Source organism: Suricata suricatta, chromosome 15 (genome assembly GCF_006229205.1).
Source record: "Suricata suricatta isolate VVHF042 chromosome 15, meerkat_22Aug2017_6uvM2_HiC, whole genome shotgun sequence".
NCBI classification, from domain to species: Eukaryota; Metazoa; Chordata; class Mammalia; order Carnivora; family Herpestidae; genus Suricata; species Suricata suricatta.
The window spans coordinates 20,720,845-20,737,829 of NC_043714.1; the positions used below are offsets into that span (position 1 = coordinate 20,720,845).

General features: G+C 38.0%; 1 protein-coding gene across 1 annotated transcript in view; it reads right to left on the minus strand.

Moving 5' to 3' along the window:
- TRPA1 (transient receptor potential cation channel subfamily A member 1) overlaps positions 1–16,985 on the minus strand; it is a 66,720-nt gene that overhangs the window by 11,093 nt on the left and 38,642 nt on the right. The window contains exons 13-23 of the mRNA XM_029923601.1: positions 15,727–15,841; positions 14,456–14,622; positions 12,809–12,902; positions 10,001–10,060; positions 9,392–9,490; positions 6,905–6,975; positions 5,872–6,034; positions 4,987–5,076; positions 3,315–3,484; positions 1,645–1,774; positions 1,080–1,262 (exon numbers count right to left, since the gene is read on the minus strand). Coding sequence (XP_029779461.1) covers positions 1,080–1,262; positions 1,645–1,774; positions 3,315–3,484; positions 4,987–5,076; positions 5,872–6,034; positions 6,905–6,975; positions 9,392–9,490; positions 10,001–10,060; positions 12,809–12,902; positions 14,456–14,622; positions 15,727–15,841 — 1,342 coding nt within the window. The remainder of the gene's footprint in view (positions 1–1,079; positions 1,263–1,644; positions 1,775–3,314; positions 3,485–4,986; positions 5,077–5,871; positions 6,035–6,904; positions 6,976–9,391; positions 9,491–10,000; positions 10,061–12,808; positions 12,903–14,455; positions 14,623–15,726; positions 15,842–16,985) is intronic.

Below are 16,985 nucleotides of genomic sequence, written 5' to 3' on the forward strand. Positions count from 1 at the left end.
GGGCTGAATCTAGAGTATCTTCCAATGATCTTAGTTAGATGACCAGGTGGTGCTGAGAGGCAGCAGAAGAGTTTGAAGGAAGGAAAACACGGAGTCCTGGCTCTGTTGGGATTGATTTTCCTCTGAAACATGCGGGTAGAGATGACAATGACATGTGCTACGTGAAGCCAAATCTTCTAGATGATTGTCCCCTGAAACATAAGCAATTCTAAGAGAAGAATGTGGGCTTTATGTCATTATTCTTCTTAATGCTATCCTTTATATTTCTGGGTCATCCAAATAAAACTCTGGATTTGTATCAAGTAAGTAAATCAAAACATTAAGTAGTATTTTCTTTCCAGAAACATTGTACAGGACAGTCCCTGGTGCATAGTCTCATAAAATGTATAGAATGTGTGCATATATGCATAAGTAAGGAGAAAGCATGTACTGTAATGTCAGCACGGGCTCTCCATAGACCTGGGATGTACTTCTGCATGCACTGGCCTACGTGCTCATGGCTGGAGCAGGTTGTCTGTGAAGGGCATGTTCATGGCTGCTGAGGATTTTCAGCCTGCAACTGGTTTAGAGACGGTCTCTAAATGCCACAGATGCCCTTGTGCCTGAGAGGCTCTTCCCCACCTGACCATCTGGTTGAGAAATTTAAGAGCAGAGATGGGATTTAAACCTTTCCTCCACCAAGGCCTCTGCCTAACCTCTGGCCTCCACGCCAACACCAGAGCAGCACACACCATAGTCCCTCGTAACATTTATCACCCTTGTGACATTGTACTACATAGTTACTTATTTACTACTTCGTGCCTATTTTATAATGTAAGGACTGGGTATTGGTCTATTCACCACTGTTTCCCAGCACCTGGATTAGTGTCTAAATTATTCAAAAGTATCTGCCAAGTGAATGCCTCTTGGCATCCCCTGGGCTTCATGCTGTATCTGGCACTAAATGAATGTTGAATAAATGGATTTTATGATAGTCTCTATGTCCTTTCATGGAGGAAGATTAAGAAGCCTAAGAATAATGATCATTGCTAAATGCCCCAAATGATCAACAAACAGAAAACACAAGAATGATTACTTACAAGTAAATTCATGAGCACAATGGGGACAAACATTGTGAAGATAATAAGCTGTGCAAAAGACAGAACTGGATATACCAATTCATTTCTCAAAAACGGCTCTAGGAAGGCATCGCGGTAGTTAATGTCTCCTAGCATCATGCTGAAGGTCTGGATTATAGAAAGCCATGGAGAGCTGAAAGCATCCTGAGAAAAGATGGGAAGGTAAAAATACAATGCAAAATGCGTATATTGAAAAAATGTCTTCTGGAGAGTAAAATGATAAAAATCATATTTAAAATATGTTTTGAAATCACAGGACTATAGCTAATGCTAAGAACTACTAATAAATTGGTGATAAAGTCATCAAAAGTATATTTTCTATACATATAACAAATAGTGCATTATATTTAAACTTTTTGATAATGGAAAAAGTCATGTAGTAAGATTGCAATAAAAATCATTTGAAGGCTTTTTTATCAGATAAAAAGTTATATTATAAATTTTCTAGGCCATCAAGATTTAAGTATAAATATGTATTCCCAATATTTATAGCAACAAAATCAAACTACTGATGCAACTGCCTCACCTGTATACTGAGGAGGATGTAAAAGCTGAGGCCAAAAGCCAAAAAAAGGAAGACAAACACGACTGTAGACCTCAACAATGTTTTCATAATTACCCCCAACATAACGATGAAAATCCCACAGTTTTCAAACCTAGGAATATTTAAATATATATTAAATATATATTCACTTTTCTGGCCAAATTGCATTTCATTCAATGTCAATATTTATCATGCATTAGGTACTAGATTTCACAGATGAGTAACTCTTTCAAAAGGGAGGCGAATTCACAAACGGCCATCTTATTTTCAAGCTATTTGTCAAACAGCTTTGTTTCTTCTTTTTCCTTCTTGTTAATGTTTATCTTTGTCCTACAACTTGACCACTAGGCATTACTTCACACAAAGGAGGAGAGAAAAATCTCCCCAGCATCAAAGAAAGGGCTACCAAAGCTTGATAAAGGGATCTGAGAGATGAGACGTCAGAGGCAGCCAGTGGGAACTCTCCATGAGCTCATGTACCCGAAGGGCACGTGCGTGTGATTGGCATTCACCATCCTCATGGCCTCCTGAGGTTTCCTTGTTCTCTGCCAGCAGCCAACATTGTGAAATGTTTGGGTAGAGAATGGGTATGCCATTCAGCCACCAATTTGGACATTTCCTTTGGCAAAGACAACTCGTTAAAGGGTAATCACAAGAGTTTAAAACTGCAAGAGACTTCAGACGTCTAAGAAACTAAGCTCCCAAAAGATGTCTAGTAACTCAGGTCACTGATGACAAAGCCAAGGGAATGACAGTACCTGGACCACTTGACGTCCAGACCACTGCTCCTGCCACCATACCATGTCCTTTTAAAGGGGCTGGCCTAAACCCTCCTGCACTGTGGGCACTGACACAGTGACAGAAGATATGGCAGGGAAAGCATGGTGACTGGGGTTAAATGCCTACGTCTTGACTTACTAGCTGAGATCTGATGCAAGTTACTTAGCCCTTTGTCGTCTTCTATATACTGCAAGTAATAACATTTACCTCTAGTTATTGTAAAGATAATTTACAAAGATGTTATGTGAAATAACACCTAACTCAACCTAACATGTAAGGGAGGTAGGAGAACTTTGCCCTTTGTTCCCCCTCTAGAATTAGATTCTTTGAGCTTATTTTCTTCTCTTGTATTGCTATTATTCCCCACACCTATCACTTTATTTTGATTGGTTTAATCTAAAGTAAATGCTTAGCAAATAATACCAGGTAAAACCAAGAAGAGTCAATACTGTTTTTCACATTTACTCCTCGCACTTAGTCTTGATTTGTCTAGACCAGTGGTTCTTGACGGGGGGTAATTTTGCCGCTCAGAAGATATTTGGCAATATCTGGATACACTTTTTGTTGTCACGTGGTGGGGGAGGGGGTGGTTTGCTACTGGTTATCTAGTGGGTAGAGGCTAGGGATGCTGTTAAACATTTTTCAATGCACAGGACAGATCCCCCACAACAAAAAATTATCTAGCCCTGAATTTCAGTAGTGCCAAAGTTGAAAAATCCAGTTCTGTACTCTGACCTTCAAATCTCCCTCCCCTCCACAGTCTAAAAAATTGGAAAAAGAATAAGCCAATTATAAATATGGTACTTATAACAGTTCTTCTTTTAATCTTAAAAATGCCTAAGGGATACAGAAATCATTTAAGCTGACTTTACCTCTGGAGATACAGTAAGAAGTTCATCCAGTAGAAGTATATAGCAATTGCCCCACATTGCCACTGCACATGAGCTGGTATACCAATGAATAAGGGGGACACAAAAATGATACTTGTTGTGTAGATAATCCATTCCATTCCATTGGCATGATCCAAAATGTAATTCTTTTTCTGGGGTTAAAAAGAATTCAGAATTACCGAAGACCAAACCAGAATATGTAGAGACCAGGATCTAGCATCTCACAGATGGTTGGTTATATATACGTTGACCAGTAGCAACAACTGTCTGGCATTGAGGTTGGAGAGATTTAGGACCAGGGGCCAGCCTCTGCCATCCTGGACTACACTCAGGGCCCTGGGTATGGACCAGTGTTGAAGGCGGCCAACCTCGTCTGTTGACCTGGCACTTTGGGAATCTGATGCCTAAGTAAATTCTACAACTTTCTGGGCTTTCTCTGAGTACATTCCTTCCTAAGGAAACTCCTGGGGAACTGCAAGTTGGTTTAATAATTCCTTTCGGCCTATGTAAGGACATGCATATAGATTTCTCAGGATACAAATGAACTAAAGCTGCTTCTAAGGAGGTTTGGGACCTGTGCAAAGACTTAATTGCTCTAACAATTTGATGTCATTTCCTAGCCTTAAAAGTTTCAAGTTCTGGACATCCAATTTGCTATACAGGTAACCATTTCAGTATCAGTTAAAAAATGGGAGACCAAGTATGTTAGAGAAATCATATAACTTTATAGTTCGAGTTAGACTATAACTATAAAAAATGAGATTTATGGGGAGATTAAATAATATGCTCAGATCATCCAAGCTACAGTATCTCTCTCAGAATTGTGACAACATACTGAAACTATATATATACCTATACACATACACACTTACAATGTAGAATACCAAACAAATGCAAAACATTATAACTGTCATTGACATTAAGACATATCAATGTGCTTATATGAAAGTAAACTTTCACATAAAATGAGGTACTGTATAAAAGTTATATACCTCATAAAAATAACATTCGCAAAAATACCAAAAAATGAATAAAAGATTTTAAACCTGAGAAATAAAATATTGATGCCATTTATTAACCAAATCAAGGACCTGTAGATAATCCACATAATTATTGAGTCTGATCTAAACCTGGTTCATCCATTTAATAAAAGTATGAAGTAAAAATTCTGGTATAAAAAGTTCCCAAATTTTATTATAACTTAAGGATTTTATCCAATAAAGAAAAGCATTCTTATTAAGAAAGGAATTGAAAGAAAAATCCATTTGAAATGCAGTCATGGGCCAAGTAAGTTCTTTATAAATAGTTATATTCAAAAGTATCTAAATTCCAAATCCAACTATTAGCAAAATATCAAACTGATAGAGAACACACAGAAAAGTCATTCATAAGTTCATTTGTAGCCAGCAGACTCACACAGACTAGTAAAATGAGACCATCCTGCTTCAGATTCAAATAGGCACCATTCGATGCCGGAACCTTGTCTAAAATCATGTGATGTGTACAGTTTGCAGAGTTTACGCTTGGTGCATCCAATCTACACATTTGTCAAGTTATTTTATTCTGACATACATTGTTTCAATAATGGTTTAGGAATTTATGTTCTGCATATTAAAATATTTGCAACTTTAGAGATATAGAATATATTGTGTACCTGTTGGAAAATTTGGACCACTTCTTTGCAACATCCAAATATACTTGATAAGAAAACTAAAATCATACAAACTTTTATAGCGTATGAATTCTGAAACAAAAAAATATATAAAATAGAGTTATGAAGGCTATCAAAACAACACTTTAGCTTTTTGATCGTTTCCATTATTAAATATTTATTTTATTTTCTCCTGCTTCATTTCCATGTACTGTTATATTTGCTTTAAACAGAAATTTATGTCATATCGATATAAAGATAACACATACTCATTTCATAATGTCCTATTTAAGAGGTTCAAAAATCACCAAATGAATTCTAAAAGAATATGAATCTGTAGACTTATGTAAAACATTTTTTTACTGTGGCAAAATACACTAACATAAAATTGACCATTCTAAAAGTTTTACATTTTATATGTACATCTCAAGACGTATGAGTCTGTGGCATTAAGTACACGTACTGTGTTACACAGCCGTCACCACCATCTGTCATCATCCGGCTCTGCAACTTCTCATCACCCCAAACAGAAACCCTGTATCTGCTGAGAAACACCCCTCTTCCTAAAATCCCGGACAGCCACAAATCTGCTTTATCGTGGACCTAGGTTAAAGTAGTATACTTCAGCATTAAAGCTAGTATCTCATATATGTCAATTCCCTTTAAATTAATTTACAAACTCATTAACTGACCTATTTATTTATACTTCCTCTCATTTCACAAAAGATTTTAGGAGAGATTGATTATTATAAATGACTATACAATTCACATGTGAACAAAGTCTTGATATTTGAGATTTACTATGGGGTTAGTATTTCTAAGAAAAGAAACCATACTTGTGATAGTCTTTTATTTAAAAAACTTGAAATACGAAGACCAATCAAATACCTTGGTGTCTAATACTTCTGAATGATCACTAGTTTCATTGATGATTCCAGTTGAGTTGAAAGCCATACCTGGCTCTATGTTGACAACAAGAAAGGTCATAGGCAGGAGACCAAGACAGTAAGATCCTAGGTTCATAATATGGGCTCTAAACCCATAAGCCAACCTACAAAAATAAATCACAATTAATTTCAACAAAAAATATTTACTTAAGATAACATGTGGAAAAAGTAGTTACAATCTCTCTCAAAAATCTATTTGGTAAATTCACTGAACTTTCATTTTTAGGAAAGGAATCTCACTTAAAATATCTCATGAATTAATGGAAGAACAGAGACTTTAGCTCATAGTTTCTGACTTCCCCATTGACTGCTCTTTCCAAGTACCCCTCTCACTTGACTGTCAACTAAACTACAAGGCCAAGGAGTTCTTCTTCATGTCTTACATAAGGATTCCTATGTCCTAAATATTTAATGTCAAAAATAAACAACAGCATTTTTAATACCAAAACATTTGCCTTTGACACATTTTTTTTCTCAAAGTGTAAAACATTAAAATAATAAGGTCTAGAGGCATCTGAGTGGCTCAGTTAAGCGTCCAACTCTTGGTTTCAGCTCAGGTCATGATCTCATGGTTCATGGGTTTGAGCCCATGTAGGACTCTGGTCTGACTATGCGAACAGTGGACTGCCGCTGTCCCACACTTCTCTCTCTCAAAATTAACTTAAAAAAATCTAAAATACATTATTTAAAAGACTTTAAATAAACCTAATGGTGGCATTATTTAAAGGAAATAACTACTTGGAGCACCTGGGTGGCTCAGGTTTATTTAAGCATCTGACCACCGATTTTAGCTCAGGTCATGATCTCATGGTTCCTGGGTTCAAGCCCCACATCAGGCTCCATGCTGACAATACAGAGCTTGCTTGGAATTCTCTTTCTGCCCCCTCCCCAACTTGGCTCACTCTGTTTCTCTTTCAAAAACACATACATACGTACATACATACATGCATACATACATACTGCTTAATACCCACCATTTCATAAGTAAATATTCTTTACATACAGGATGGTTGAGAAGCTCTATGCGTTTATGTTGGACCATTGCCTGAGAAACAAGGGAAGATCAATAAAACTAAACCATTAAACTATTAAGTACAAACTAAGATTTTTGTTTGCTGGTTTTATAACTTTAATATTATAAAAGTAATGCTTTATAAAAATTTGAAAAATCAAAATTATATCAACGTGTTTTTAAAAAAGCTAGAGAGAACCATTTTATACAGATACACTTACTTGATTCATTTTGTTTCTTTCAATTTCTCACTAGTTTAGATAGAATAAGCACTTTAATCTTATAAAGTTACAACTGGAAAGGATATTAATAAGTAAGAGCCACACTCTTATTCTTTCCTTGAAGAAACTCAGGTTTATCTAGAGGGTTTTAAGTAGTAGAATACACATAGTCATTAAATTAGCTTGCGGATTATTTTCATAAATTATTGGGAACTACTAGTATCTATTTTAAATTAATTTTTAATTATTCAAGAAATACACAGAGGAAGTGATGTCAGCACGACGGTAGAACAGGAGGCCCCAGACCATCCTATGCCCATGGAGACAAGATACGTCAACTTAACAGCAATTCCTGGACCAACTGCCTTTGTGAGAAAAAAAAAAAACAGTTAAGAGGTTCCTGCACCCCAAGTGAACCTGTAGCCAAGAAGAACCACATCAAGACAGTAGAAAACTTCATGGCATTTTCTTGCCATGGCTCCTCTCCCAGCACAGCTTCCACCTAAAGAGGAAAGCAAGGTGTGGAATGTTCTAACTTTGCAGGGACCTGCCCAAGGCACTGGTTTCTGTCTTGCCTCAATCTAAGCGTTGACAGGGCCATCCAGTCTCTCAGACTTCTGTGCACAATAATTTCCTGTGGCAGACCAGCTCTCCTTCCAGAAGAACCATAATAAGGAGAGATTTGTTATGTTATTAAGGCATTATGCAATCATACCAAAAGCCATCCACTAAGTGAGGTGTATTTATTCAAACAAGCCTGTTTCATATAAATTATTCTGAGTCTATATGGTATAAAGCCTATTAGCCTATTTCCTTTTAGAAACTACAAATATTTTATTTCCTATTCTTATTCTGCTGGTGGAAATAATAAACTCTGGTAGAAGTATTGCCTATTCTTCAAATTACAATTTAAAAACCTCCACGTACATACACCAAAAGTCTCCCAAGTATAGCTATAGTATAGTTACTTTTAGGTCACTTGGCTATTGAGTCTGAACTATAATAACAACTGCAAAACATAACACACTTTAGCAGAGCTAAAATGCTTTGCATAGAGCCAATATGAGGGTTAGTTTCCACGGCCAACCTTGTGGGCATAAAATCCATATGACTCTGTATCCGCCCACTTCAGGTACTCAGTAAGTCTTCTAGAGATCATTTAAGGTGATGTTTGGTACCATGGTCTGTACCAAAGGCTTCCATATAGGGAAATAAATTTATTTAAAGTGAATGAAAATTCCCAATTGGTCTGGACAAGTGCTAATAGAACTTTCTGCAATGATGGAAAAGTCTACTATTCATGGTGTTCAGTGAGCACCCAAGGTACATTGTCTACTGAGCACTTAAAATGTGGCTACTGCAAATAAAGAAACATTTAATTTTACTTAATTTGAATTTTAAGTAGTCACATGTGGCTAGTGTTTACGTATTAGACAACACAGATCTAGACCCTAGACCGCAATTTGGAATCACCTTCAAATACGTTTTCTTCTGCTTGCACGGAGGGTTGGGCTGGCATTCCCACATGGCCCCAATCAGCTGACACTTAGTGCTCTCCTTTTGGAACAGGATCCCACTCATCAGTGGCCTCTTTCCTCTGCATTCATCTGAGTCTGAGAGCCCTGGTTTACACTGCAGTAGACCATGTGCTTGGCTTTCATTGTCGCATCTACTGGAAATGTAGGAGTCCACTCTGGAATAAGAGCTGGTTTGGTCTTAAGTCTCAAGGGCAATTTGGGTCCACACTGTGCAAGTTGGGCCTGCTTTCAGATTGGGATCGAAGAGCTTCTGAAAGGTCAGAGTTTACCATGGAGCCCAGTGGTTGGCTGAACTTAGAATCTATGACTGTAAAATGTTGCCCCTGCATTTTCCTGTGGCTTGCATGGAGGAAACTCTTAAATATATGTCTATATCTAGGTGGATGGAGGCGGGAAGTAAGCACTGATTGTCAGCCTATGTTGTCCATAGTTCATTGGATTTTAGAGGAAGCAGGTTTAACACCACCATTAAAACTAAAGGGATTAAGAGTGTAGAACTTTAAGGGGATTAAATTAAAGCAACTGTGGAAAATGACTGCTTTCTTTACTAAAAAATAAGGGGTTAGGACACATGGCAGAGAGAGACATCAAACTGTTCAAGTGGCATTCTCTCCAGGCCCCTACCTGGAAATATACCAAAACACAGAGCCCATGTAGAAACTACCTAGATAACGAAAGCACTGTACTTACGTTAAGGGTTGTAAGAGGCTCATATGTAACATTCTGTGCAAGTGTTGCTTTCATGGTAAATTCTAATGGACACTGAAGATATCTGAAATTATACTCGATCTATAGAAGACACATTTTTTAAAACATTAACAGTCTAGTATATACCCCAAAGTAGGTCTTGACAAATCAAATATGTAAGTCTACAATTCTTCTGAAAATTAAGTACTTCAAATAAAATGGAATCATTTTGTCTTAAAAAATTTAGATTATTTCATCTTAACTTCAAAATAAAATATCCTAAAAGCTGTTACTTAACCTTCTATATAACCCATAGCCATGGAAGAAGATGAATTCTCAAAAGCTCACTTAGATCTTTGGAATTTCATTCTTCAGGTTAGTACTACCCAAGAAAATACAAAAACTAGAAACAACCCTAAAAGCAGCTATTATAAACAATTAAAATATTGGGAGAAACTGGAGGGAAAATTGTCTTATAAGCATATGATGTGACAAATGAAGACAGTGATTACCATCTTCTGAGACTGTGGAACTCTAGTACCATTGGTTTTAATATTCATTAAATAATTAAAATAAACTTCAAATGACCATGATTAAATTAAACAAACTTACAGAATAGTCTGGGCAGGACTTGTCTCCTGTGGAGGGTATCATGCAGCAATCTAAAAGGACCTTTTAGAGAGAAAATATGGCTAAGGTACTGCTCGGAAGACTAAGAGATGAAATTTGATCCCGTGTCTAAAATTATACCCAAGATATTCCCCTTTCCCTTTCATTTATTTCTGGTACTTCAAAGATAAACTATAGTCCACATCATTCAGGAATAAAGTTTAAAATACAAAGTTTTCAACTACTACCACATGACTCAAATACTCAATGATTCTGAAAAATATGCCTAAGAATGAAATTGCATTTATTAAAATCCAAGTCAAAAATGTTAGTTTTGCCCAAGATTTGATGTCTTTCTGGCCTTCTAGAGAATATGCAGCTTATGAAGCACTCCTTCACCCCATCTAGATCACCGTCTTCCACCCCCTCATGCGTGCAGTATCGTGTTGGTTTCTGCCCTCACCTGCTGAACAATTCACTCAGAGCCGCATGAACAGCACAGTGGCAGACAGAGGTTAAATGGAGAAATACTGAAGGCCTTCTAGGTGCTTGAGAGAAGGAGAGGACACTTAGGGATTACAGCCACCTCTAGGACATGTAGGGACAGATATTTGTGTGGGGTCCCTGTAAACTACTGTAGTCACTCCCAATCTGTGTGTTGGCACCTTTCTGGTGGTCCAACTTCATTATCCCAGGGAATAAATACAGCCCAGTCAGGTTGTTCCCCTGGAGCAGGATCTGGACACAAAACCCCAAACAATTTCACCAGTGTGTCCCCCCACAACTCCTGGGGCATCTGGTCAACCCCACCTGCAAGAAACAAGGGTAGAGGACTGGACAGCACCCCTGAATGAGAGAACAAGGACCCAGGCCCCACAAGGAGGGCATGCTGTCCTGGATAGTCTCAAGCACCCAGAAGGGCTTAAAAAACTTCAGTCTCTGTTGGTGACCAGGCAGTGATACTCAGGATCATAAAAGGCACAAGAAATAAAGATAAAACTAGTCAGTAGCGCTGTGCAAGGCGGAACCAAAGCAGGTCTGAGACTGTGTGAGAGCATTGTGATAATCAGCATAAGCTCCAGAAGGGAAGACGGAAATGGGGAGGGACTAAGTAAATTATTCAAATGTGTGATATGAGCCTAAACTACAAGATCTTTCAGTTTCCCTATTTAAGGACAAATTCACAAAACTAACATACAAGGAAATTATAGAAAACAAACTAGAAAATATAGTGTAAAGAAGAAAAGAAAAACTAATCAGAATCCCACAATTGCAGTAATTCTTACTAACATTTTGGTATAATCTTAAATTCTTTTCCATGTTTTCCATATGTGAATATTTCTAACATACTTTTTACTATTCCTAATGCTACATAAAACATTACTATATATAATTATGTCTGTATCGCTGATCATTAGGACATATTCCAACCACTAGAATTACTAAGAAATTCTGAGATCATCTTCAATCCTGAATATTTATGTGCCATGTGATGAAATTTAAGTCCTGAAATGCTAATCTATGAACTGGACTGGCTCCAATTTCTATTGGATATTGTAAAGAAAAAAAATGAACATGAAGTACTTAGCACATGCTGAGTGATTACTGACAAATAAAAACAGTTAAGTGTGAGTAGCTGTGGAACTAACAACCAAACCAGCAGTATAAAAACAGTAGGTCGTACACAGTGTGCCAAGCACCCTCCTGAATACTTCATATATTTTGCCTCTACTTTTTGTAATCACTTTGTAAGATCAGTATCAGCACCACTTGTTTGGAGATAAGCAGAAAATGAAGTTCAGAGAGGAAATGACTCACCTAAAGCACAGAAAGGGGCAGACTCAGGACTAAATCCCAGGGTCATCAAGCTCCAAATCTGTTCCTATGCCCCCATTTTACTAGGTCTCATTGTCTCCTCTGGTATTTGGATATTATTTTTCCCTCTGAATGACATCAAAAGTCATCTTCTGTTGTGATTATTCTATATCTGTCCCAATCTTCAAAATCAGTGCTCAACAGTTCATGGGTGTTTCTCTGTGGAAAGTCCAGTCATGTACTGGGGGTATGTTCAATCCAGCACAGAGAAGCACACCTTGGAGGCCCACAGAGGCCAGGGAGGTGAATGGATGAACCGTGCCAGCCTTAAGAGCTCTTTTCCACTGTTTTTGAAATGTTGGCTCTCCTTGGGCTGGTGTCTGTCTTTACAGTTTGGGTAGAGGCATCTACAGAGAAATCTCTCTCAACCACAAGGAGGGCAACTGCACCAAAATGACAATACATGGAATGAACAGCAGGCAGCAGACTGGGTGTACGCAAGGAAGAAGTGGGTGCACCAAATGGGAGAGTGCTGGCCCATCTAAAGGAAGCGGCTGCTGCTTGCCCGGAGGTTTCTGCCTCACCAGATCTGGTTTTTACAGGAAGCCAGCTATCTGGATCCTTAAGAGAGGCATACTGGCTTCAAATGTGAACAACAGATGCAGATTTGAAACAATAACATACATGACCCCCAAAACCACCTGGAGGCTTACTCTACCAGCAACCACTGTTAGTAGTAGTCTCTGCTCTAGATTTGGATTATTTGAATAAAATAATGTTGACCACATATTCCTCTATTCCACATAAAAACTAACAGCATTCTCTGATCCAAGTAAAACACTTGTTGGCTAACTTCCCTGATCGATAGCCTATCGAAAACTAGAAACTTTACTTTAAAAATGAAAATTACAATTATTTACATTGTGATTACACCAGTAAATCCTCATATTATATGCCAAGCATATACCCAGAAGCAATTTTGTCAGGAGAGCTTACCTTCATGCATTCAGGGAGGTATTCTACCATTTCTATAACTGGACATTTATTGCTTGGAGAATGATGACTAAAAACCTTAAAGCATTCTTCCCATCTATAAAAAATAACAATGGTGATAGTAATAAAACAATCACAAATTTTTAAAAATAGTTTATTGTCAAATTGGTTTCCATATAACACCCAAGGCTCTTCCCCACAAGTACCCTCCTCCATTACCACCACCTCCTTTACGCCTCCCCCTCCCCCTTCAGCCCTTGGGTTCATTTTCAGTATTCAATAGTCTCTCAGGTTTTGCATTCTGGGTCACAAATCTTAATCCTTCTGTTCTACATAACAAAGCTGCCAAATGAAATTCAAGATTACACCTTTAGGAGAAACCTGAATTTGTTCCAGTGGAACCAAAATGTGAATCAAGATCAAACCATTAATAGGGTCCTTGTCCATTAATGGAAATCAGAAATGTGGGCAAATTCCAGGATGGCTGTTATAATCACTGTTCTCTTTCCTTAAATACCTTCTAAAAAAGGTAAGCTCTTACCTTCTTTTCCTCCTGAATTCATGAAACAGTATGAGCTGGTTGTGCTGGATAGAGACGATCACGTTCACATATATACAGTAGTAACACAGTACTGAACACATGATATTTAACATTTAACCCATGTATACAAGGTGTTGAATTAAACTACAAAATAACATGTGTCAAGTATGATAATTAGCATGGATTCTGCCAGGAGATTAGAGTCTGCTCCTTTCTTCCCTGCCCCTTGGTTGGATGCGATAAGAAGACGCTTATGATACCAAGGAGGAAACAAATCTCCGACAGGAAGTACAGAAAAGACCATTTACCTCCAAGATTCTATTTATGTCATAGAAGACTATTTCCAAAAAGTACCCAAACTTTCTGTTAACCCTATCAGTAAAATCCATCTAGAGTATCTGCTTAATCAGTAGAAAACTTCTGGTGGCACACTTGCACTGGCTAGAGTTTCAAAAGAATAATCCCTGGGGGATGGGGCGTGGATCTTGAGATTGCCCATGCTCAGAAACACAGGCTTGTTCTGTCTGGACTATGCAATGGTTCACCTCTGTGTCCAGGACTGGCTGATACTGGGCCCTTGAACACATCTGTCATTATATAGAAAAGTTTATGTACATAAACTAGGACAAACTACCCTCCAACTTCATCATTAAAACTCCTTAAAATAGGTTTAAAAACCCACAACCACAAAAGGACATGTGTTAAGGGAAATTCCAATCGATGGCCCTAGTAACAACATGGATATACCCTGGAGAGTATTTTCACTGACACCCAGTTTTCACATTCCTGTTGGCAAGAGAGTGTTGGGTGTATGCAGGCTGAGCAGGGAAGAGTGTGCTACAAAATGACCATGGTGTCAGACACTACCCATGCCTGAACCCCAGGAGTCTCTCCTGAGTGTTATGAAGGTGATCTATGCTCCCATGATTTAGAAATGGAAGCCAAAAACCAGAGAGGTTAAGTAACATGTCCGTTGTTACCCAAAGAGTACATTGAAAATTTTAGTTTTAACAACTGACGTGTAGGGAATGTTGAATAACAGCTGAAACTTACTCTTTTTCTGTTTCCTCTCAGGTTATCATCCCTAAATGACAGTGGGATAGACATACCTTTTGTTCTTGATGGCTGTAAGAACCACGTCCTTCCTCTTATTGTGAATTGCAACATGCAGAAAGGAGGCCTGCTGCTTGTTCAGGACAACGTCAGCATCGTAACTCAGAAGGAGTGCAACGGCTTTGGCATGGCCTTCCCTTGCAGCAAAGTGCAGTGCGGTGTTCTTTTAGAGAGAAAGGACACAGAAAATCCAGTGACAATGGCTAGTCATCCTTTGGCTATTTTACTGCTTTCATCTTGAACTGCTTAAATTATTAACAAACCCAGCTATTTAATACCAAAATACATAAAATTTAAAACCAGTGTTCAGAGGCGCCTGGGTGGCTCAATCAGTCATGATCTCACAGTTTGTGGGCCTGAGCCCCACATGGAGCTCCGTGCTGACAGCTAGCTCAGAGCCTGGAGCCTGCTTCGGATTCTGTATCTCCCTCTCTCTCTCTGACCATCCCCTGCTTGCACTGTCTCTCTCTCTCTCAAAAATAAATTTAAAAAATAAAAAAAAAACACCCAGTGTTCAGAATCAAACATCAGATAATGAGTTTATAGTTCAAACATGGTGTGTGTGTGTTTGTGTGTGTGTGTAATTCCAAGTGGTTTGTTATACTTTGTTTTTGTGTTCGGATGATTCCACAAGGACAAATGACAAACTTTCAGGGTAAAGATGTTGGAGTGAACACAGAATACTTTTAAGAGGTTTCTTAGTAGAGCAAGGATTTCTAGATGGTGGGTGTTTGTAGGCCTGTGAAATTTTTAAAAAATCAGAAATTGGTATAAGGTTGCCAATCTTTAATTAGCCACATAAAGACATTTTAAAAAGCAGTAATAACCTTCTATCTCTATTATTTCATCAAAGAATGTAAATTTTAATACTCACGCTCCATAAAAAGAGGAAGTACATAATAGCAGAATAAATGATAGTCCTTCGAATCAAATATACTTTGTTATATGAAAACCTACCCCTACCTCTTCATTTTTCTCAGCTCACCAGGGAGTAGTGAGAATTGCTTCATCAATCTCCATGGGCCTGTGGAGTCTGTGAGACTCTGGAGGTGTCCTCAACATGCACCCGCCTGTTGGCATTCTCCTTATTCTGTTCCCCTCTTCCTCATTCCTCACTCTCAGGGTCCGCAGAGTAAGAACCCAGTAAGAGAGTATGAATGCAGCAAGCAAGGAAATAAAGTGGATGGAAAGGAAGCTTTCTTGCAATTTTGGAAGTTTCTTCCATGCCAAGACTTCAGTGGGTAGATATGAAGAACACAGTACTTACCCCTTCTTCATCTAGTTGATCCGTGCACTTCATGTTAGTGTCAAGAATCACCTTCATGGTCTGAGTGTACCCCCCCAAAGAAGCATGATGCAGAGCAGTCCAGCCACTGTGGTCACTGTGAAAGAGTTAAGAAAGGTCTGTCATTCACTTCTCAGATGAATTGTGGGAAGTGATGCCACCCATTTGAAAGGGGAGTCTGATGATTACAAAAAATAAATGCGTATCTGAGTTCTAGTGACTAAATATCTCTTACATATTTCTTAAAAAGGAGCTAACTTCAAGCCTAATGGTCTTAAGTAATCTTCCAATGTGATTCACGTATTTTTTAATTTAGGAGATTAACATATAAAAGTATATAAACAAATCAAACATCTGGGAGTGGGTGAAACTTGAAAACATACATATTTTTTCAAGAGTATAATGTACATATACACACTATTTTATGTCTTTATTCTTTCATTCAATATTGTATCAAAAATTTTCCATAATGGTGACTGTTAGTCTTCATTGCCACTAATTATTGCTGCTGCTGCTGCTGTGGCTAATAATAATACAATACATGGCCTTAAAATGCTTAGCTTAGTGCTACTTCTGTTTTTAAGCGTTCAGGACTATAAAGATCATTCCTCTAGTGCTCTCAAAGATGCTTAATAATCACTTTGGCAAACGTCCTTTCTCACAGAAATTCAAGATGTAAATACAACGAAGGCTTGTCATTCTTCCAAATTAGAGATAGAAAAAGAAAGTGTGAGATCCTGACACAATTTAATTTCAGCCTATTGTAGGGTTCAAGGGCCACCTCACCATTTTAGTAATGAGGCACTTAAGCAACAAGTCTCTGGTCTGCATCCATTTGAGGTCCCCTGTGCGTGTCAGCTGCCTGGTGTCCCTTGAAGGCAAGAAGGCCCTGAACAGAGCATGGACTTCTCAGCTGCAGCCCTACTTTGCAGGACTGGCGCTCTGACACAGAAACGTGTTTTTGAACATTAGTCTAATGAGCTCTTTGCTTCCATGTTGGTAAAATTAGAAGATAGCTCACACTTCTAAAAACTTTTGCTTTTTACCAAGATGTCATTTAATAATGCTACCTTATTATGTTTATTTTAATTTGTTTTTGTTCTTTGTGTTAGACTTGTTTAAGTATAATGAAATTCAGGAATACTTCAGGTTTCGTGTTGTAGCATAAAGGGAGATTTTCATGTCTGTCATTCATCAGACAGAATGAAAAAGTCTTTGAATTTGTATGTGGTGTGTGTGTA